The sequence below is a fragment of the Tubulanus polymorphus genome, chromosome 3, assembly GCF_964204645.1.
Source record: "Tubulanus polymorphus chromosome 3, tnTubPoly1.2, whole genome shotgun sequence".
Lineage (NCBI taxonomy): Eukaryota > Metazoa > Nemertea > Palaeonemertea > Tubulaniformes > Tubulanidae > Tubulanus > Tubulanus polymorphus.
Genome location: NC_134027.1, coordinates 18779721 through 18804971, shown reverse-complemented (window position 1 = coordinate 18804971; position 25251 = coordinate 18779721). Strand labels below are relative to the sequence as shown.

The following is a 25251-nucleotide window of genomic DNA, read 5'->3' as shown; positions in this document are numbered from 1 at the left end:
TAGGTATGATTTTCATAATGAACAGACCGCATTACATGCGAAAAATGGATGCTGAAATTAGTTTTTGAAATTTGAGCGAGTTGGTCGATTTAAAACATCGATCGGAAAATCGTGTTCGTAAAAACGCTGATCGTGAAATCGATCGCAAAATTCAGTGCACGTAAAATGTGTTTCTACGATCGATTGCAAAAATCAGATGCTCGTATAAATGCCTCAAAGATTCTTTCATTCGGGGCTCCCTAGTTACTAAGTCATCAGGAATTAACAAATTACCAGTTTCATAAATGATGAAAAACTCAAATGAAAAAGTCTGAAAGCCGTCTGCTCAGACGAAATTTTCCAAAAAAATTCTTTTTTATAAAATATGGTTGATAATTGTGACTGATCACTGCAAGTCAGAACCAGTGAATCACTTATACCATTCTAATAAATCTGATTCCTCCTTTACAGGGAACTTAGCTTAACCTAGTAGGCCTATGTATGTGTAGGCCTAGCATCCGGACAGAATGGGCTAAACAACCTCCTAAACATTGAACGAAAACAATTGTGTTCAGATGATTTTTTCAAATTGGTTTGATGGAACAAAGTACTTTTGCTTCGAACAAAAAAAAATTTTGTTGTGACGAAAAAAGGTTAATTTTACGAGCTAAGGTGTTTATGAAACAAGACTTACCCTATTACTCTAATAATATTCATATATATGAACATTATATAAATGAATATCATATATATGAAAATCAATTATATAGATTTCGAATAAAAAAATAGGTAAATAAATGGAGAAAGAAATTACTAAATAAATGAAAGAACAGGTACTACAATTCAAAGATATTGATTTACATGAATTAGAAAAATATTTTACAATTGAAATTTCATTCCTAGTAAAGATTTGATTAAAACTGCACTTTTTCGTTTTCAAGTGCATGATATTACTGAATTAAAGTTTAAAAATTATTATCTAATGATAGAGTTATCTAATGAAAAAGTTAAAATCTTATTCAATACAATAATTCCAAAATTCACAACATTTGATGAAATAGATAAACATTTAATAATTACAGATGAAATGCAATCACTTTTAAATAATGAAAATTCACATAAATCTTTATTTATACTCCTACCTTATTGCCCTTTCAGAGAATGTTATGTATTATTTTTCAGATTACAAGAAAAAAGATTTAACCCTGACATTCCAAATGAAAAATCATTCAAAGATGTGGGAATTCAATGTACCTTAGACAATAAAATTGTTACACCTAAAAAGAAATATGAACCTAATGAAAAAGTGTTATGTAATTGTGGAAAATATTATACTTGAGGCAATAAATCACATCATCTTAAATCAAAATATCATAACTCAAAAATAATAATTCAACAGTAAATATTCAAAATAAGATATTTCAAATTACTTATCAATCTTTTAATTTTCTATCCTAAGTGAATGAATGAGAATGATTTCAGCATTCCAACTGGAAAAAGTGATTTAAAACATTATTTAGTTGCTGTAGGTTTAATATTGGCTGCATTTTATTATGAAAATATCAGTAAAGATCTGATGAATGAAAATATGAAATTAAGTAAGAAATTGACAAAAATTAAATGGAAATAATTAAAAAAAATATAGCTGCACAGCAGCGATAGCAGGTTTCTGCCTAATTGGTTCATATGTCGAACTGGGAAGCGTACGAAGATTTCATCGAAATAATTCTAGCCCATAACATATGACTTTTGCCAAGAAGCGCAACCTGGGTCAACATTATGCTAGATATGTGGATATTAGGAGTCCATTTGTTAAAGCATCAAAGCAATACAGTCCAACTTGTTTAAGTCTTAGATGGAGCGCGCGGAGCAGGGCCGTCATTATATTGCTGACTTTTCCAAATTACACTTACACAGCGCAACGTCTTTCAGTGTGTAAACTCCGTCGTACTCGGCATTATACGACAGTGAGGAATTGAATTTTGGCCACCTGAGCACTTGGCTTGATTCGAGCAAAAGACCTTAAATGACAGAATTTGATTATGAGTCTAGGACTTTCTAAATTTTTGAAGAATGCTTTCTCTGGTTTTGAGATCAATTAAAATTCACTCCTGAATACATTAGTAAAAAATTATTCAAATAGATTCTTATTTTATTGAAAAAAAATTCTACTGAACACAGATTTTGAAATGAATTATGTGTCGATTGATCCAGACGAAATAATTACAGCTAAATCAACTGACGATCAACAAGGTGGAGTTTTCATTTATCTTCGGATAATTTGTCTACCCCTGATGATACAAGCATTTTGGCGACATCTTTCACGACGGTACGAGTAAAGGCAAATGCGACCATGTCGAACGTTATGACGTAGCGCGTCTCTATTGGTTAAATTGATTGTTGCGCTAAAAATAGCTTCGCGGCTGAGTGCGCGTGTAGAATGAATACATAACGGCACCCGGACTAATGTCACGTTTTAAGGTATAAAGTATTTAGGATTCGAACCGAAACATATCTAAAACGAAAATTTATGTGTTTTAGCGTTTAGCTATGTTCCAGTTTTCTCAACATTCGCCATATTAATTTCCCAGGGTGGCGCTGAAAACCAGGAAGTAATTTTGTCATTTTGCCGGTTTTGGGCCTCCGAAATCTCAAGGTTTTGTAAGAATTTAAGGTAGAACAGACAGTTCAGTCATCCAAATACCAGATAGTATTAAAATCCATCTAAAAACAAATCGAATGATACCTTATATGTCTATATGGCATTGGAAATAAGTGAGATATTCCCAGTTTCTCATCCTACTTCAAAACTAATTTTATGAGCTAGCGTTTTTACCTTATTTATTTTGATGACTTTTACTCGAATATAATTGGGTTTATTCGAAATCTGAAAACATAGGTAATTAGATCTTGTTCTCCTGTCAATTTTGATATATAGAATGTGTACTCCCTATTACGAGTTGACTTAGAATTTGCGTCATCAAGACAGGCCTAATCATAAACTGCGGACCAAAATTGAAAATTTTTCTATTTGGACTAGTGCCACAGTCTCTAAAAACACACTGAGTCTTATTGAATCCTGAAATGAAGGGCTTTTATGAGAATAATCATTTGGCATTAGGAAATATTGAATTTGTTGCGTATTATGCCTAAACTAGGATTTTCCATGAGAAAGGCGTAAAAGCGCAGGCATTACCTCAATTTTGGCTCTGACACAGAAATTTGTGTGCACGTCTTCGGGTGGTGGGGCCATTTTGATAGGGATAGATTCTGACTAATTACTGCGCAGACGCAGTTGAAAATTTATTAATATAGACTTGAAAATGTGTGTCTGTCCTGTCCAACAGTGCCGCACCCTTGTTGTGGAAACGGCTAAAGGGAAATACATTTAATTCATCTGTTTCTCGTGGAAAACCAGCCTATGGCTCATTTTCATGCGTCTCACATCTAATGTCGAATTCAATTTTGCTTGAAAGGACATCAGGTCGTCTGGCTCAGTTAGTTTTTAGCGTACTAGGGACCTTTGTATATTGTATTGGAAGATTGCCAAAAGTCTTTGAATTGTTAATTTTATTTTGAAGATAATATATTTTTTGTTTTATAGGATTCGTCAGTTATTTGTCAGACATAGCAGATATTTTATAGCCGATTTTTCCCATTCAAATTTGCATTTTTTTCATATTTATTTGTTTATAACATAATATTGACATTTGTTTATTTCAGGTAGATGGCAAGTAGTGCGCATTTGGTTCTGATGGTACCCATGGAATTCAGCAGTTGGCCTTCCATATCACATCAATACATTTTACAAATTAATAACCGCAATTGCTCAAATAGCTTGTAGCATTCAGACCTTCTTTGTCTCGTTGTTTTAGGATGGAAATAAAAGATTGATGTACTTTCAATTTGCTTCTTTTTCTGACTGCGATATACATTACCACGTCTACAGCTCATTGAACCCGGGTTTCAAAGTACGCGGGTTCATCTAAACCCAGCGTTTGCAGGGCTGCATCTACATTTAATTTAGCTCCAGTAACTGAATCCACATCTGTAGTTTTTCGTGAACATAAGTTCAATTCTCAATAGGTTATATAACTCCTGTTTCAAAAAAGCTTATCTAGTCACAAGTTGACCTCTAAATTACCATTGTTCGGGTTCCTGTAACAGGCTGAACTCTCTGCCATAAATAAATGACATGAATAGCCTACCTACTTACGACTCTAAGAGGCCTAGGCCTACTTTTCGGGTCCATGGAAAAAACATTTACTAGTAGATAGGTGGTCTGTCAAAAATGTTGCCGAAAAATAAGATAAGTATCCTAAGTAGCAGTGAGTACACTACCTACACGTACACTCAACCCCCAGAAGATTGTTTGATGAGAACCTAATCTGTAAAGTATGGCTTGTTCATTTTTATGTAGACTACATACATAAAAGTGTGGATGGAGTAGACACTGGAAGATAATTAGACACAGAATTGACTGCAGGACACTTAAATTTGTTTCGTTTATTCTTCTCGTTAGGACCTTGGCTTCTTCGGGAATCAGGTTCCATTTCGATGCGACAGAGTAGGCCTACCATGACCGAGTACCGACAGCTGATATTTTATCGGTCGTAGCGCGCTATTTTATCATGATCCATAGCCATATTCCAACCTTGGTGCCTTCAGTGCGGTACTGTTATTCTTTTAAACGGATTTGGGCCATTTGTGATGTGAAATACTACATTTAATACCACATCCAGTCAGTTAAAGAAAATTATCCGTCTTGTTTATCATGTATTTACTATACAGGGCTGGGCGTTATTTATTCCCAACCAACAAGGGCAGTGCGCGGGAGGGCTCCATGCGCCTGTGCACGCCATTCGAGTGGATTGGATTGAATTGAATTGGTAACATAACACCGAAAGAAGGCGAAGTGAAGGTCGTAGGCCGACCGCCAAGAGATTAATTTTTCGGTTTCTACCAATAAATATGTCCGGTAACAACATTCGCCAAGTGGTAGATGAATTGTTGAGACGTAGCGAATTTTTCTAAATTCTTCATAATCAAAGTACGAGTAGGCCTACCACCACGTCAACGACAACGTCAACAAGTGCGAGTGGTAGCATAAGCAGTTTTTTTACTTCCCAGCCTAGCACTAGTAGCAGTACAATCAAAAACCCCCCATCTTCTAGTTTCACAAGGCCGGCAACTAGTAGACTACATCATCCCCCTCCCCAGTTTCATCCGTATCGTCGCGGCCGTAGAAGTACTACTAGTACTACTACAAATGCAAGTACAAGCAGTTGTCGAAGAAGTAAGTTGGTGTTACTTTCATAAATTCATGTATTCAAACAGCATAGGCCTACCGTTGTGACATCTAGGTAAAAAAAAGATCTTAATTTGGTTGAAATAAATTTTGGGGTTGTGTCATGTGAAGAAAGGTCATGGGGGGATATAGCGCGGTTATTCCAAATTTGACTTTGGAGTGAACTCAACTGTTAATCTGATTGTTATAGTTCCATGGGAAGGGGTCATACTAATTAGCGTCAACAACTGCCAACAGACGTCAACGTGTCAAGATTCTGCGTCAACAAGCGGCAATTTATATTAGCATTTTAGATTTAAAACTTATATATGCCACATATCCATTTTCACATCTTGTAAGTAGAACGGACACAACATTTGCATAATCATAAAGCCATTTAATTAGCATCTGGGCTATAAGTTGTGACACCGATCGTCCATCAGAAGATATAACTCTTTCTGCTCGGTCCATTAATTCAGGAATATGTAACATTACAGACTGCAAATCATACACATTTGTAAAAATGTTTTCAGCCATTTGAAAAATGCTCTTGCAACATAACCTGAAAAAAGGAGAGAAATAATAGAGAACTCAAGCACTCATAGAATGGAATCTAGACAAAAATAAAATGCAAATTGAAATTGGTTACATATACATGTACTATTGGGTACTTCAGCCACTTAAAGGCTGCAGGCTATCATACTCTAGCAATTCAGCCGGCCTTTTTATGATCCTGAGAGGTGGTTTTCAACACTTATTTCATAAAATGCAATTTCTCGAATTTCAACCCCCCCCGAATACAACCCTCTCTTGATCTGCCCTGATAAGAATTATAACTTTTGGCACTGGCATATAGGCCTACAACAAGCTAGAGTCAGAGACAGAGACACATTAATCACGATGGATAAGAATGCTATACTGCTATATCCATGTATGTTGTGACGATAATATAAAGACAATCTCACGATAATGAGTTAATGACGTAAAATAAAGTCCGAAAATTGAGCTGTAGAACGTTAGATGATAGATCCTATAAACGACTTGTCGTGCATGCGCATTGGCTGTATGGACTTGGAAAATTTCATAATTAATTACTGAATAAATTTTGAATTGAATTGAATTAGCATTTGACCACGTCCACAGCGCTAGCAGTGCAAGCCCGCAACAACAATTTTTTAACTTCATATAGCCATACCCTAAGCTACCCTAAACCTTCACCAAGAACCTGTCTGATGTACCATGGGTGGGTGGGTACACAGGATCGTAGAGCAACGTAAAACACTGTGGAAACAACCACTGCCAGGACTGGGTGAACCCTAAACCCTACCCGAACCCCGCCATTTTGTTTACGAATCAGTTATTAATAAATACAAGCCAGGATCTGACATTACATTGACAACACCGCAACACCTACACGCAATAGTTCTTTTATTAAGGCCTACTTTCAATAGCCACATAGGGAGAAAGCGGTGGCTTGACTTTAGCCAGTATTGCTGAGCTGAGTGAGAGGGAAGTGAGAATTGGTGATTTTTTTGGTTAAATAAAGGCCTAATACCTAATCCGAATATTAATAAATGAGCTACCTACCGGGCACCCTGATCGGTCTACGACCTTTACTAGTCTCAATTCAATTAGATTAGTTGGGCAAATCCAGTCGTTAACCAGTCCAAGCGCAGCTGCCGGCGATACTTGTGAATTAGTGACATCTGCCCAATACAGTGGCGCCATGCTGTACAGTGGCGCCTCTATATGTATAATGTATTTTATAAATGTATATTGTATAGTGGCGCTTCTATATGTATAATGTATATTGTATAGTGGCGCTCTCTACATCTATATTAAGCAAATGTCATATATATTTCACAAACGTAATACAGAAAACATGTATATTGATATTGTATTTTACCAATCTATATTGTAATGTCGTCAAATATTGACAAATGTAATATAGAAAACATGTATATTAATATTGTCCTGAATTTCAACTTAAGGGCCCATCAACATGAGAAAAATTGGGTCGATCGAACTCAAGATGGCCGTCCTTTGACCTTTTTAGTCTCCAAAAATGTCAAATTTGGCCCAAATTCTGAGTCCTGTAGCGTCCTACTGGTTTGCCATTTCTCATTGCAATTTTTGATGGGTATTCTTTGAAAAGGGATGTTTTATACTTGAGACATGTATTTTTGATCAGCCAATTATGGCGCAATTGGCAGCCATCTTGGCATCATCAGTACTCATTCGTAGGTGGGAAAAACTTTTCCACATTATATTGATACCTAAGCATATTGTGTTACCACAATGTATTGAAAAGTTGTAGCTCATAACATTTTCTATGATTTTGGTGAGTTTCAAGGTCATTGGTTTTTGTATATGGCCACCAGGGGCGTTGAATAACACAAAAACTTAGTATTTCTATATTATATTTGTACCTACGCATATTTTGTCACCACAATCAATTACAAAGTTGTAGCTCATGATATCGTCTATGATTGTGGTGAGTTTCGAGGACATAAGTTATTCTATATGGTCAGCAGGGGGCGTTGAATAGTAGAACTTGGTATTTCCATATTAGATTGGTACCTAGGGATATTTTGTTACCATGATCAATTGCAAAGTTGTAGTTCATGACATGTTCTATAATTTTGGTGAGTTTCAAGGTCATTGGGTTTTGCATATGGTCACCAGGGGGCGTTGAATAGTAGAACAACTTAGCATTTCCTTATTAGATTGGTACATAGGGCTATTTTGTTACCATGATCCATTGCAAAGTTGTAGTTCATTACATGTTCTATGATTGTGGTGAGTTTCAAGGTCATTGGGTTTTGCATATGGTCACCAGGGGGCGTTAAATGATATAACTTAGTATTTCTATATTATATTTGTACCTACACATATTTTGTTACCACAATCAATTGCAAAGTTGTAGCTCACGACATCGTCTATGATTGTGGTGAGTTTCAAGGACATAAGTTATTCTATATGGTCACCAGGGTGCGTTGAATAGTAGAAGAACTTGGTATTTCCTTATTAGATTGGTACCTAGAGATATTTGGTTACCATGATCAATTGCAAAGTTGTAGATCATGACATGTTCTATGATTGTGGTGAGTTTCAAGGTCATTGGGTTTTGCATATGGTCAGCAGGGGGCGTTGAATAGAAGAATAACTTAGTATTTCCTTATTAATTTGGTAACGAAGCATATTTTGTTATCACAATCAATTACAAATTCGTAGCTGCTGACATATTCTATGATTTTGGGGAGTTTCAAGGTCATTGGTTTTTGTATATGGTCACCAGGGGGCATTGAATATTGAATTTGTTAGATTGTTGAGCATTTGAAACCACTTCCCAAGTGGGCATGGTGTGCCTGGACCCCTAGTTCTGATAATGAACCATTTTTATAAATATGCTTTAATAAATATCCCCCGCCAGTAAATGCTAAAGCGTCAACAATTGCCGATCCTATAATAGTTATAATTGCAGATGCCTTTTATTTAGTAAAAAATTACGCATTAATAGGCGGAATATATTTTTATTTTTCCAAATAATCAATAGTTAAATTAGATAAAGTAACTGCTAACGTTAATTTCAAAATATCATTTATATCAAATCTATCAACATTAATATTTCCCATTTTGAATACTTTCTTCAATAACATTGTATAACCAACTGTTCCCACTGATAGTAATGCTCCATTATATAATCCAGTTATTATCCACTTATTATCACTCATTTATTTATCAAAAAAATTACTCTCTTCAAAATATTTAGTTATCTTATTAATAATTATTTCAAAATTAATTTCATTACTACTTTTATGATTATCATATATTTTAGATAATATGTTTTAAATTTCATCGATAATTCCATCTTCATTTAATTCATAATATTCTAAAGATGTTTTAATTAAATCAATTACTTTTTCTATATTATAATATCTTTATTAATCATTGATGCATTATTAAATGATTAACTTTTAATATCAGTAATTACATCATTTAGTTTAATTCTCATTTCTTTACCATGTTTAAAATCAAACCCAAAACATATACTCGGTCCTACTGTTATATTCATATTTATCATTATAAAAAAATTATTAATTATTCTCTACATCTTACAACTAATTCATAAATTACAGGAAAGTTATTCAAATCAATTAAGTATCCATTGTGATTTCTAATTTCTAACTCAAAATTATTAAATTGTGAAATGCAAGGCTTAAAATCACATTCTGTTAAATTATAATGTATATGCGTTCCAAATTCTTTAACATTCTTCAATGGTAAAATATTTAATATACTAGAATTACAAGTTGTATCTTTAGTTGCTTCAAATGTTTTTGTAGGATGAATTAAATTGCAATGAATATAAAAATGTGTGTAAGGTATTAAGTTTGGTGTAGCATCAATATTTGTTAAAGATATATCTGGAGGAATTCCTAACAGTTTAGCTATAGGTTTTTTACCATAAATTTATGTTTTTCACTATGAGTTAACCTTATCTTAATTTAATCAGAACTATCACTTTAAAAAAATCTAATGTTAAATCCGGAATCACTACCTAATTTGTGCCAGGTCTTTCTATTAATGTCTTGTGATAATGTATCTAAATTATATAACCCTTGTTTTAAATATATATAGAACCATTCATTTTTATTTTTATTAAAAATTATAAAGGCTCTATGTTCAATAGTTTTATTTGATATATTGTAAAATGAGTTACATTAACTAATATTTATTAATCTTAAATCTACACAATTTCTAAATTTTCTATCTAATTGTACTAGTAAATTATGAGATTTATAATTTGTGAGTCTTCTTGAATCAACAAATATTCTATATTCTTTTAATTCTACCATTTATTATACATATTTTTTTTTATATTATTCGAAATCTATATCATGACATCCTTTTTCATTGTTACCTTTGTATATGAAATAGAAAGCCCCAGAACACACTTCTAGATCTTCACTAGATAATCTTTGAAATCTATCTGGTAAATATGTTCTGAATTTTTATTTATTTCCTTTTAATCCTTCATATTCTAAGTGAATAACTAATTTATTACCATATCTATTAGTAATTGTTTCAATATTTGTAATTAAATATTTCTTATGTAATGTTAATTCTGTTAACTTTTTGAATTTATAATCTACAGATTTGACATTTGTAGTATCTTTATTCCTAGCTAGGAATTCACTGTGTATTTGTTTACTCTCCCATTTATTATACATATCTTTTATTAAAATTGATTTCATTAATATAATATTCATTAATATAATGTTCATATATATGAATATTATTAGAGTTATAGGGTAAGTCTTGTTTCAGATTTAAGGTTGAAAGGTTGAGTGAGTGAAAAATAAAAATAAATTCGAGCGTGTGAGAATTCATTTTTATTTTTTATGAGCTCGACCTTTCGACCTTTGATCTGAAACAAGACTTACCCTATTACTACCATTCTTAATAACGGGCATTCCGTATTTAGTCCGAATATGTTTTTACCTTCATGAAGTAGTCATGAAGGTTATAAGATGGTAGGGAGTCGATGACGTCATTTTCGTGTTGCCACTTATAACTTGTTGTTGGGAGTTCAGAGGAAGATTTGTCAAACGAATAAATACTCTAATCTTATTAATGCAGAGTGTGAAATTTCGCTTTTTTAAAATATTTCCCTAAATTGTTGAAAATGCCAAAATGGTCCATTACAGTCTCTCTAATTTGTGTGGAGAGACGCTCTTAACCGCCAAAACCGTGGTCCGTTTCGTGTTATGGGTGGCCTACGTTACTGACCTTCCTTGAGCGGTCGCTGTTGGCCCGCCGCTTCAAAGTTATATATAAAGTATTATATAACTGATTGTTAATGACATACAACAAATAAACCTTTGAAGAAAGGTACCTAGTGTCTGACATTCTACTGAAAAATTCCGGATTGATTCACTGCATAGTTTTTTCATGGTGAGCATTTTAGTATACTGGGTATGAATCAATTAAGATGGTTGACAGACGCGGGTGCAGTTGTATCAGCTGTTGAAGACGTTCGATGTAAACAATAATTTTAACCACGTGCGCGATGAAAACAGGGACAACAAACTAAGAAGCACTGAATTTTTAATTACATGTGATTTAAATAGGCATCTCTTCTGGTTTTTCAAAAAGGCCAGGCCCTCTGGAATTGAATTGAATTCGACACAGTAATTCGCCTGTAATTTGCGATGAATCTTAGCTTGAAAATTAGCTTGAAGATTTGGTCTGGAGAGATGTCCACCCCTTTTATAAAAAATGTCATTGGTGATCAAATATGGCTGCCATTGGGGTGGCCATTTTGAATTTCTTGTTTGCACGATGCAGCCTGCAATTCTTGATGGATTTCCACAAAATTTGTTGTGAGGATCAGGGTAGGTAAGCTGTCCATGCCTTATGTATATGGAGGTCATCGGCTTAAAAATATGGCCGCCAGGTCAGCCATCTCGAATCTCGAAGGTGTAAGAATTTTGGTAGGTGAAATGTCTACCCCTTATTGAAAGTTGAGTTCAAGTATGGCCACCAGGGTTGCCATCCTTCTTGGATGTCTTTTCAGCACGATGCCTACACCAATTGCCATCCATCTTGGATTTCTTTTCAGCATGATGCCTACACCAATTCTTGATGCATTTTTTTGCATTTTTTCGAATCTCTGCAGGGCAGCTAAAATGGGCTTGTCTTTTCATGTAGGGATATATAAACAGAAAATGAACATTATTGCCACATAGCCTATACCATCTTAACTATTTTAAAACTTGTTACATCGTTACAATGTAAATCTCTCTGTAAGACTTTGAATACTGAATCATTCTTCTTCTACTGCGTCATGAAGGAACAAGGCCCGTGGGCCACTTGTTTCGTGAATCAATTGCTAGCCCAGATACATTTTTTCTCAGTTGTGCGGGAATGCCGATTGCCGATCGCCTATGGTGGATTTCCACTGGTGTTGCCTGACAGTAAGCAATTTTAAGTTTGAAATATGATGTACTGTATATACATAGAATCCATGTGCAGATTCGGAGCGTGATATTTTTATCAGAATTCAACATTCCTTTTAGTAGCTGTTAGTTGTCGAATGCGAGAGAAGATGAATTTTATGGAAAATAAGTAAATAATAATTATAATCAACAGAATTACAAGAGGGTTTTCTACGAAAGTCAGAAAACCCTAATAATCAGTACAATTACAATAGGGTTTCTGCGAAGGCAGCAGAAACCCTAATAATAATCAGTACAATTACAATAGGGTTTCTGCGAAGGCAGCAGAAACCCTAAATAAAGGGTTTTTTCAATCCAGCAGGTCTGGTTTTATGATTTTTGTCTACATTTATAATAAATGTGTACCATGATTAGCTGTCCCAGTGTGCCTTAAATTGCTTCTGAGAAGCACAAAAAATTCAAAATCTTCCATAACGAGGGGGCTCCCGTCTTTCGTTCCATATCAAAGGGTGGCCAGAGTGTTGTTTCACTGCGGTACGAGGGCCTGTAGCCTCGTTATGTACCCTTCGGGCGCATAGATTACTACCAGCCAAAAAGTCTTTTACCTTGTTCACGTCACTGCAGCTTGACCTTTCATAGGCCTATATATTTGTATCCCCAAGGGTTAAAATGTGTATGAAAATTGTGGTCAATCGAACTCGAGAAGGCCGTTGTGTGAACTTTTACTGAGTCCATAAAGGTCAATTTTGGCCTGAATTTGCAATTGCCGGTCATCATGATGTAATCAATCACCATTTGTAGGTAGGAAAGGTTTTTTGAGGAAAAATGTCAACAGGTTTTAACGTATAGTCTTGATATTTGATTATTATTAGCACTGTCATAGAATACATCTTTGGATGTGGAATTTGGGATCACCCGATGTTTTGTTCTTGCCACCAGGGGGAGTTATATATTGAATCATATACAATTTGTATACAGTGGTATTTATATTTGTACATATGGATATTCTGTAACCACAGTCAATTGCAAAGTTGCAGCCCATGACATCTTCTATGATTGTGGTGAGTTTTAGAGTAATGGTTGTTGCATATGTGTTGAATAGTAGAATAACTTTATATTTCCATACTTTATGTACAATGCAAAATTGTAGCTCATGACATGCTTTATGATTGTGGTGAGTTTCTTGGTTTCGGTATACATGTATGTTCATGAGGGAGCATTGACTATTGAAATTGTCAGATAGTTATTTCAAACCACATCCAAAGTGGGCATTGTGCCCTGTTTCCCTAGTTTAGTTCTAGTAACCATGTATATGCTCAGTGATTCATATTGCGTAGGGCATTTAAATGCTAATTCACTGTGAATTAGCATTTAAATGCCCTACGCAATTGACAAGACCCTCGTCCGGTGTCCCTGGCTTAAATATGATCAAAGGTTATTGATATATAATATTATGAATATGGTATCTATCTTCAGTGATGCTGATACAGAGGTTTTTGGTTTTTCAAGTTTTCATTCCCAAAGGACAAGATTTTGCTATTGAGATTGGGTACGTTCTGAAGTTAGCGCAAATATTCTTTTTTCAACTGAACCAACTCTATTCTTTTCTATGTTGCCCATAAGTCATCAGCAGGCTTTAAGAAACTTAAAAAGGATTCTATTGTTTTTGCAGATTGAAGGATATGGGAAACAACAAACGTAGATTGGTGTTCTCAACTGCTCTGAAGGAAACAGTGACTACTCCTTTGCATGCTAAAGTACCATTAACTTACATTAAACGATCCATGGTAAAACGTTTTTCTTACATTTACGTTTATGTTTTTCTCACAGCCCATAATTTGATGGACATTCGTCCAAGATGTAGTCAATTCATATGAACATCAGAGGTATTTACAGTAGAACTCACTTAATTCGGATCACCTGGGAATTTGTCAGAATTAAACGAAATCAGAATTGTGCGCTCTCATTTGAAAAGAAATAACCTATAGGGAGGGGACTGCAATTTTAGTCCGAAATCGTGAAAATCCAAAGAAATCAATCCAAATTAAGCGAGTTATACCGTAATTTGGTAATCTTTTTTATTGCGTTTGTTCGTTCGTTCTTTCGTCTTGATGGATTGTCTTGGTTTATACATGTATCTACCCTGGACACATCTTCAGCCCAAAAAGTGGCCAAATCAAATTTTAGATGGCTGAGTGACCGCTATTTTTGTTCCCCAAAAGCAGCACATTTTACAAATTTTCAAGGGAAATTTTCAAGAGAAGCTTCTATCGATTATCTTGATCTTTCACACATGTTTGTATCCCCCTATTGTACATATTAGCATGATCAAAATTGGGTAAACCAGACAGAAGATGGGCTTTCTGTGACCTTTTTTTGTGCTCAAAAAGGTCATTTTCCCCTGAATTCCGAGGTTTGTAGCGTCCGAATGGTTTGTGATTTTTCCTTGAAATTCTTGATAGTTATACTCCTATCGCCGGCAGATCAGTACGTGCTCCCGCTCGCGCGAAACTATACAATTATTAACATATAGAGTGTTACTAAGTGACATGGAGCTATGAAGTATGTGTTTATACAATTATTGATGCGCCAGTAATAAAATTGAGCATGTGAACCTGACAGTTTTAGAAAGCCAGATAAGTAAATAAACCGCCGATCATTTTTTTAAGCATGGCGTATGTTTTATAAGTGTGGCGGTAAAGTGCCGTAGCATGGCAGGCCGCTGTGCTTAAACCTCTCAGCGAGAACACCGTGCATGTATAGGGCTTTTGGTTTCATGTTTTAATTTTGATATGGGCACATTTTGTATCCACAATCAATTGCATGATCGTATAGCTAGTAACATGTTCTATGAGTGTGGTGAGTTTTCTTGATATGTTTACTAGGGGGCATTGAATATTGGAATTTTCTGTTTGTTGAGCATTTCAAACCACTTCCCAAGTGGGCATGGTGTCCCTGGGCCCCTAGTTAACAGAAAAGAACAAAGATATATGGGCAGTTTGGCTCACATTATTGGACGCTAACTTTCAACAATATACGTTGACAAACTTATTTTGTTTACATTAACTACATTTATTGTTGTAACAACGAATTGGCAATTGGAACTACCAATTGGGGGGCAGTTGAGTATCTTGAAATCACCTTCAATATCTGCATAACTAAAGCAGGCTTATGAAGCACCCTATGGAACTTCTCGTGTGAACGCAGCTTGTATATTTGACAGGGACCATTGAAAAACATGGTTTCCCATTTATGTTGGCTTTTATGCATTTTTGTCATACTCTCAAATGCTAGATCGTAAGTAGCTCATGGAATATTCCATGAGTGTGGTTTTTATCATCTTTGGCTTCCCCATTTTGCTCCCAAGGGGTATCAAATATTGAAATTCTCAGATTGTCAAGCATTCCACCACGAGGGCATGATGTCTCTAAACCCCTTGTGTAGGGTGTCAGTATATGTTTCATTCAACAGCTTGGAAGTCTGACTTTTTCATCTGATATTTTTTCAAATCAAAGAAATTCTTTCAAAGCAAAACATCAAAGCTTACTTATGGTAAGAATTTATGTTTTCTATTTATAGTGGATGAACTTGTGTTTAGACATGGTGTCATTTATTGGTGGAACTTGGAAATTACAAACGTTTAAAGCTATTGAAAGTTTAACAGTTTGTGCTAATTGTAGAATACGACGTATTTTTACGATGAAAGTTCAACCAATGGATACAACTTCTGATGATGGTAATATCAAAATTGTATTATGATAAATTTAAAACACACATGCACATTAAAATTTAATATAAATAATGCTAGCAGCTGTCAATCTGCTGTCTGTACCCACTCCTTGAGACGATCAATAACCGTGTTCACAAGTCAACTAGTTAGACCGGTCTAAATGGGTCCATACCGGGTCCGGTCCAAATTAAGACCCGACCAAATTTTGATGAGTGTTCGCACTGAGTTTAGACACGCGTGATAGAATCGCTTGTCACTGGGCCTACAAGCTAATCTGCTAAATGATTAACTGGGCCTGGATGAAGTCTTGCTATCAGATTCCATGTAGAGCAAGATGTTCTTTCATTTGACCAATTTGGTCCACTGTCAGGTTTAGACATTTTTGCCAATTTGATTTTATTCTATCACTCTGAAACTTTAAGTGTTGTTTAAACACGATTCAAATCATTGAAGTAAAACGGATGATGACCGTGACATACGATTACAAATATTTGTTACACTACAAACATTTCCATGGTATAGGGAGGAAAAACAGTAAGCCTACTTAAAAATAATTACATAAACGATAATAGAAGCATTAAAAACTTAATAAACTTGACTCACAATCTACACAAAATTTGGACCGGACCTGGATCGCTCTTTGAGACCATGCCAAATTAGACCGGTCTAAACTAGACCAGTCTATTTTGGAACCATATTTTAGTGTGAACGCTTGGTCCAGGTCTAAATTGGACTTGACCAAATTTAGCCTTGGGGCTCTTGTTAAGGATAGCGATCGTCTGTCAATTGTCTGAGGATACAGACTGCAGATTAACAGCTGCTGTGTTGGTGCTGTACATTTTGTTAATCAATTATCTGTTAGGCCTGTTGTATTTAAGAATTTGTTATTGTTTTATCTAGTTGCCACATTGAACAGTTCCAGTGATTTAGATGTAATTCCAAAACAATGTCAATTACCAACTGAACTGAACCATGTCACACAGGTAAATTTGAAGCCTCTGATGAAATCATTCATACTTAACAATAGATATGGTTTTTTAGATGCCGGTTTATACGGGTGAGAAAGAATATGGCACTCTTCTGTAGTTACTCTTATTATGGGTTATATGTATGGTAAGGGGTGTCTTATATATGTATAAATAAAAAGCCACCTTTCAACTCCAGACACACCCACTCCAAAAAAGGAAGGGTCCTGAAATTTTCAAGAAAATAAGTAAATTGATGAAATGGCAAACTGGCAAAATTGATACAGAAAGAATGCTTGTAATTTGAATTAATGAGCAAATTGTAACCGGTTGGATGTTGTATGGGCAGGCTGGCTGAGGAACTAGCATTACAACAGCGGTACAGGATTCAATCCATCAGGAACAACAATGCAGTGAAACCTTATATGTACAATCTTTAACTATACATGGTCTTTATATACAGAATCATGAGTATGATGTTATAACTAGGTGTCAGACAGGTTATAGACATGAGGACTCACAAACTAACACCTAGTGACATGTTTTAGACACACAAATTACTTATTGATGAGCATTGACTAGAGCTAATTACTATGAATGCATATTAAGTAGTCTGACATGTTGATTAAAGCACACATTAATACTATATTTAGTAATATCATATTATCATCATTATTTTGATTATTAATAAGTATTTCATGTAGTCAGAGATAAAGAATATTATGAACATTTCAATATGAAATTGTAGATATATATTATAAATTGTATGACTTATATCAGGGTGAATTGCACAGTTGATATTGTATCTGATGCCAGAGGTAAAAATGCCAGAGGAAAAATCACACCATAGGTAAAAATGCTGGAAGGAAATATGAGGAAAATTAATTACATGGACCTGTTATTCTTATTTACACTAGATAATGAATACACAGTTTAGACATACATAACATATTCTTATGAGGCCATCCCAAAATAATTCATTGAAATAAATTTTATTTTTAACAAAAACGACGGACCGACCCACTGCCGATGTATGAGATTCGGTACACAGTAATAATGCCAGAGGTAAAAATGCCATAGGTAATAATACCAGAAGTAAAAATGCCAGAGGTGAAATTGCCAGGGGTGTAAAAATGCCAGAGGAAATAATGCCAGAAGGGTAAATTGATTCAATGATTAAGAAACAAGTGTATCCAAACTTAAAAACTATTCATTGAGTTCTTACTTCGATGTTATGAATTAGAGCATACTAACTCGTCAAAAACTTGTTGACTGTTGACCCCTCTCCCTTCCCACAGGTTAGAGGGCCTCCTAGTTTCCTTTGGTAGACTAGCTTTAGTTTGAAAACATCAAAATATCTCTCCTAATGATGTTATGTTAACCCTTTTAAGTTCATGCTCGACCCTAGGTCGAGACGGAAAAACATTGGCTTTACGTTCATGCTCCGGCGTGAGCTGTAAAAGTGTAAATAATCGTCGTTTCACCTACAGGTTTTCATCATAGCACATCGTTAGTCGGTAGATGGCGTTTCTGTCGATTATTCGCCGTAAAAATTTTTGATGGTTGCAATTCATTGTTTTTGAGCAATTTTGAGTCAAAATTTGTCATTTTTTCGAAATAAATAAGGTAAAATCATGAATACAGATCAAGTTTTATTATAAATCTTTGCTTATGATGAGTTTGGAGACGACTTAGAGCTAATAGACAGTGAATCCAGTGACTTTTTAAAACAGTTCAGATGATATTTATGATATAGACGACGAAAATCAAACCCTTCTCAAGGCCAAGTCCTGGCCCCGACTCTGATGAATCTGACAAATACTGACCAATGCTATCTAACTAAAATACTCGAACCTGGTATCATATGAAAGGTCATAATATTGTCTACAAACTTTTTTTTCGCTGCTAAGCTATAGGACCGATAGTTTTTGAACTTTATGGCTTCAAATATGAGTTTTCAAAAGCGCACCAATGGCCGAAAATAATTGAATTTCTAGGGAAGTCACAGAGTAAAAAACTTGAACTTAAAAGGGTTAAAGGTGCTTTTTTCGAGCTATGTTTCATTATCGTTGGGGACAAAAAAATTTAAAGATTAAAAAACCTCTCATCTTCACATTTTCATGGGTAATTTTTACTTGATTTCATGGAAAACCTAATGCCTTCTCTGTTTAATATGCAGTAAGATGTTCTTTAGTTACATATTTAAAGATATTTTGTACTCCTTGTCATTTTAAGTTGATTTCGCCCAAGTCAGTTGCATATTTTCAAATATGGGAGCTTTGAAGTTGATACCCTTCATTCTTCTTCATTTATTTGGGTTGAATGATGCGATATGTTGTCCAATGACTCAGTATCTCCATTATTATATGAGTATAGTGAAAAGCAATTCATTGATGATTCAGCAAATATACCAATAACACCGTTTTCTCTGATTCTATGCCATTGCTATGCAGCACATAGTCCGCCAGTGGACAAAAGGCTGTGTGTGCATTGCAACTAAAATTTAGATATGCTTTTAAACCCTGCTGTAATGAATGTCGATATCCGATACTTAGGTAAACTTTTGCAGATTTTTGAACCCATGTGGTAAATTCTAAGAGTCCTTAATCAATATTGCACTCATTTGAGAGGAATTGATAAATTTGTTGTAAATTTTTGACAATTTTGAAATAGGCCTAGTTTCTTGTTTCATAAGGCATCAACAGGGCCGATATGAAATAACTGCTCCCTTAGTGGTAACTCCTGAAAACTATCCCTGATGGGTAATTGTAAATTCAGAGCAATATGGATGATTTTCTAACTATTAGATTACCATCATTAGTTGTGTTTAGTGTTTAGTTAATTAGGCTCTCGCATTAGCAAACCTTGATTTTGATTACTTCTAGAGTACTTCTTTTTAGAGCTTAATTGATTTATTGGCTTAACTGCGTGCATTAAAGAGTTAGCCTAAAATATTCAGTTCCAGTATATCGAAGCTGTTATCTACACGTTGAAGTTGTATACGATGATTAGTGAATATAAATAATTGGATTTATTCATAGGTGTTAAATGTAAATTTAATCAAGTTGTGCGACAGTCGGGGTAAAGGAGATATAACTCAACGACCTCTTTCTGCTACTCTCACTGAATCAGGTAATCAACTATTATGGTACAGCCTAGAAAAAACGTAACTCTGTTTTTGTTTGCGTTTAGTTTTATATCGTTCAAACTGCATACTGTAATTTGTTTGCGTCTAGTTCCCAACGCGTTCGACACTCATTAGGGACGAATATCCGTTTCAGAATTATGCGTTTCACTGAATGCTTATGGGTGCAACGAATCTTTAAACACTTCTATTAGGCGTTTATAATGTTACTGCGTGTATTTTACCATGTAGTCATCCAAATACAAGATGTTGCACTCTAAAAATGGGAGCTGCTGTTAATACGTGTGTGTATTAGATGTGTGCGCCCCAGACGCTTTGAATTTGAACCGCGGCAGTAACTAGTTTGATTCGCGTTTTTATTTTGTTTTATTAAAAACGAAAACGCAATGATCTCCGACAAACGATGGACGCGTTATGAGTTATGTTACTTCTAGGCTGTACTGTGTAACCTATATACCAATTTTTTAATACAAAAATACATTAAAGGTAACATATGTACTTCTCCATCCCTTTCACCATACAGAAGATCATTTTGGTCTTCCCGCTCCCATCAGTACTGCCAGTTCATTGCATTATGTTTTGCTATAAACATAACTAGCTAATGAGCTATTAGCCGCGATCACACCGAAACGATTTGGCACGGGTTCCAAATTGGCCCGAGCCTGATCCGTGCCAATTTAAAACCCATGTGAACAGTTGTTCCGGGCCAAATTTGGCACGTTCCAAAAATGCTTGTGTGTTCGGGGCTATTGTTTCATCGTTTTTCATTGCCCTGGACAAGGCTTCAGATAGGGATGGGGTCAGGTTCAGGAACTTTGTTAGGGTTCAGAGGTATCTGAAAAACACCAGTCTCCGAGTAAAAATCAAAATAGTGGGAGGTTAGATGATCCTGATAATTTTGAAAAATCATGTTCCTAATATGAAATTCATCTTCCAAGCCTATTTGAATTCTGCAACTATTGGGTGTACCACAAATTCTATTGAGGGAGTTAACCGTGTGATCAATATTGTTTATATAATGTTGCATATAAGATATGTTTCTCATTTCTAGACTCCAGCAGTCGAAAGAATTCAACGTTGGATGGGTTCCGTATTGCCTTTGGTTCAAAGGTCCCAGCTCCAGTTCCATCTGCACCTACTCATAGAAAACACAATTCAAAAGAGGTAAGACTCAAACCTACATGAAGAAAACTTGTTTGAGCTATTTATTGATTATTCAATTATTGTTGTTAAAATAGGGTATTCCAACTGGAAGACTCAGTGGTAGAGTACTACAACAGAGCAATAGTGCAGGAAAGTCCAGAACTGATGGTATGTAATCATACTAATCTGACTACATAAATTGCATTACATTACACTAATTACATTTTTCTTGCCAACTACCTGTCCATGAACTAAATTGCACCGTGTGAATAATTTGCATGAATAAGATTGAGGCTTAAAGTGTCACATATAGCTGAAAAAAGGTGGATGCAAACAAGCTAGCCCTTTTGGCCCCTGGTGCTCTTGTTTTCTCATTGTTTCAGTGCTCCCACTTTTTGCCATGGAAGGCTTCATGTGCTCTGAAAATGCATATAATTAACTCTTTGCCTGCCAGGCCTATTTTCCAGGAAATGCTTCGCCAGGATTTCCATGTTGTATGTCAACTATACGCACAAAGTGAAGGATCAATAAATGATTAATTTACGTCTTATTAGAGATACTTATTCTCGATAGACAAATCTCAGGCCGTTAAATATACTTAAGTTTCTTCTGGTTAGATAATCACGGAAAGTTCAATTTTGATGGCATTTGCCCTTTACCAGTTTGCCATAGCAAATTTCGTACGTGGAGATTTTTCTCATGTGGATTTGCGTCGAAAATTGCAACTTTTCACTTTCCGATTTTCAAGTTAACAAGGATCAATAAATGACTAATTTACGTCTAATTAGAGATACTTATTCTCGATAGACAAATCTCAGGCCGTTAAATATACTTAAGTTTCTTCTGGTTAGGTAATCACGGAAAGTTCAATTTTGATGGCATTTGCCCTTTACCAGTTTGCCATAGCAAATTTCGTACGTGGAGATTTTTCTCATATCGATTTGCGTCGAAAATTGCAACTTTTCACTTTCCGATTTTCAAGTTAACAAGCTCGCTGCTTCCTAGTGGTTAAAGTGAAGTCGCCATTGCCGATGCTAATTTTTTACATTATACGATTTAAATGCTGCCAACACTATTTGTACATTGATAAATCAATACACTGATCTATTTTATTATTAAAAAACCAATGACAAGATAACTCGTCACTGGCAATGGTGAAGAGATTCTCTATTTTTTCCTGTCCCCATTGCCAGTAAAAAGTGTGACAAACCAAATAGAACTCTAAAACTAAAGAGATTAAAAGTTTCGTTGTAAAAATGATATAGAATGATTTTAATTGCTATATTCTCTCTAAATTTTCGCCCTAAAAGAAGCTGAAATTCTTAGCTTTTCTGAAGATTTTTATTTGAAAAATTTCAAGTGTGCACCAGAGTTGAGTTACCTCCACAAATAGTATCTTTGTCTCTCCATACTGTTAGACGATATTTTGCCGATTTCTCGTCTCTGTAACGCTCTATAAAATGATGTTGAATCAATGACCATATAACTTGTTATGGCAAACTGCGGTACACCTACCATGACAATTTATCTTGTCATCGGCAGCAAACGTGTTAATATTTTAGTGCTTCTTTAGCCTGTATTGGCTCTGAACTGGCCTGTGCACACTCGGATTGAGTACTAGCATAAAAATTAATTCCTGGTTTGTCCAATAGATAAGAATAACCTGGTAAAACTGGGAAATTTCTCAGAAGAATCTCAACTTTTTCCAAAATCCTTGTTGAATTGTATCCAATAAATATATAATTACATGAATATTTTTATTTTGCTACATCCTCCCCCTCCAACAGGGATTCGAATCTGATGGCATTGAGATTGCTACGGTATGAAACCCTGCCACACTAGACCGAGTGCGTTGTTACATGCACAGCTTAGATGATGTCATTATTAGCCAATCAGATATCCCATTTTACGGGTTTGGTGGTCCTCCCCTAAAGAAAATTTTGAAAATTAGCGATTTAAAGCATTTTCCCACTACCTTGAGTGATTACCTTGTGGAAAAAACACTAGAACCGGAGAAAAAAATGACAACGATTGCATGTTTGTTTTATTTAATATGTATATCTTTACAAATAGTATTAAGCTGTTTACAAAACTATGTAGTAAAAAATGAAGATACCTAGTCGAAAAAAGGGAGTTTGTTCGCACCACCCGAACCCCCCTGGCGACGCCTATGAATCCGTGGTTGGATATCTATTTTTAGGATGATGGTACGTAGTACACGTCTTCCTATTGTTATCGGGAAATCCGTCACGTCAAACGATTTTGTCCATTTAATGCCACGTACGCGTCTGAAACTTTCACAGTCGCTTAAATATTGAACGCAGAAGGTTGAGTTCGTATATGGTGAATTTTTGTTACTTGGATAATTAAATACTGCCGAAATAAAAAAATTGAAACTCAAAAGTAGCGCCGCCCTTGTCTAGAAGTTAACCTGTATTAGTCCGCGCTTAAAATAGTGCCACGCATACATTTTTGAAATTGCACTTTACATAGGCCTATTCTCTGATTTAGTTGTTTAGTTCCATATATAGATATCGGGAAATTTATTACCGTTTATTGCCCGCAAGTTCAGTATTTTCTTGGTGTGTATGTCAACGGATTAATTGAATGTTTACACATCGGTGATATGGACTATGGGCGAGTACATGTGCTACATAGATTCAACATTAGCTGCTGTGTTGAATCGATACTCGGTGTTCACGCGCGCTCTAAAAGTCTAATAACACAGTCTAGTGCACAGTATAGTTTTTACAGATCGCAGTTCGTCGAGCAACGCTGAAAACTTTCTTACTTTTACTAAGTAAAATGATTAATCGTCATCAATTCTTTTGGACTTTCGCGTCAGCGATCGGTTTTTAGAGCCCGATTGTGTGTATTTAGTTTGCAGCACGGTGATGAGAGCACGTCTCGATAACATTAGTTACTGTCCCGTCGGCAATATCACCTTATACACGCGGCGTTACTGTATGTATCAGTAATAGATAATGCGCGCTATGGAGCGGGTTGCGCGTAGGCTACACACTCCACACACTCGTTTTGTCAAAAAGGTCTTGAATTAGCAGAAGAAATGATTACTCATGACTTATACTATAAGAAATTATCCTATTAATTGTGAAACCATTAAACACCTTTGAGTCAGTAAACTTAATTTTGTCAGTAAGAAGTTTTAACCTCGACTGTGGCTGGTTTAGTTTCACATTCGGATATTTTCACAAGTATACCCCATCCGATCTTTAACCACCAACGATTAGGTAACTAACTTGTCAAACCGGCCTACGCCCTTATCGTAGTTGTTTTGTATCATTCTCCTGGATCTATCATACATTTGTCAAGTCAATTATCAATCTTTCTAAGATATCATTCAAGAATTCAAATGAGACTGCCGATTCTGTTCCACTTGGTCGATTGTTAGACTAGCTCCATGCCCTAAGGGTACAGCTAGCAGTTCCCCTTTGGTTCAGTCTGTGCACAGCTTCAAAACAACCGTGTTAACACATGGATGTGAAGCTTATACCCCATGGATCGATGGTCATTGGCCTCTGTCATGGGTTCTTGGCTCCGTTTTGCCTTAGATCTCTGTAATACCTTAAATTTGCATTATATGTTGACTCTTAACTCTTGTCTAACAGTCAGAACTTAGTTTGGACCTGATTTGCAAAGGTGTTTTGAAAAGCACTACAGTGTTTGCCTTACCAACCAACCTTACTCGTCTTCACCCTGAGTATGAGTTTTAATTTCTATTCTCCGTCGTCGACCTATTAAAAAGTTTCTTTCTAGTTATCATTCTTGTGATTCATGTAGATCCGTTGAGAAACTGGGTGGGGGTGGTTATAGTTTTGAGGAAAAGTTGTGAGTTGAGATCATAGCATACTTAAGGCTAAACAAAAAGGATACCTTGTTTCTCCGCAGCGGCCGGTTCCTTTTTGTAAAATATGATAAAATTTTTTAAAACAGTTCATTGATCACGATTTTAAAAGAAGTAATGTATAGGGTAGATAGGCAGCCCACCGGTTCAACTTTTAAGCTCAGCAGAACGGAGA

General features: G+C 35.4%; 1 protein-coding gene across 3 annotated transcripts in view; it reads left to right on the top strand.

Moving 5' to 3' along the window:
- LOC141902891 (protein CFAP20DC-like) overlaps nucleotides 1–25251 on the top strand; it is an 86053-nt gene that overhangs the window by 21457 nt on the left and 39345 nt on the right. For 2 of the 3 annotated variants that reach the window (XM_074790818.1, XM_074790817.1), the window contains exons 4-10: nucleotides 13705–13777; nucleotides 13901–14015; nucleotides 15808–15964; nucleotides 16859–16941; nucleotides 19965–20055; nucleotides 21120–21232; nucleotides 21307–21379. In XM_074790818.1, the coding sequence (XP_074646919.1) occupies nucleotides 13705–13777; nucleotides 13901–14015; nucleotides 15808–15964; nucleotides 16859–16941; nucleotides 19965–20055; nucleotides 21120–21232; nucleotides 21307–21379 (705 nt within the window). The remainder of the gene's footprint in view (nucleotides 1–13704; nucleotides 13778–13900; nucleotides 14016–15807; nucleotides 15965–16858; nucleotides 16942–19964; nucleotides 20056–21119; nucleotides 21233–21306; nucleotides 21380–25251) is intronic. The other variant, XM_074790819.1, reaches the window with a different exon arrangement.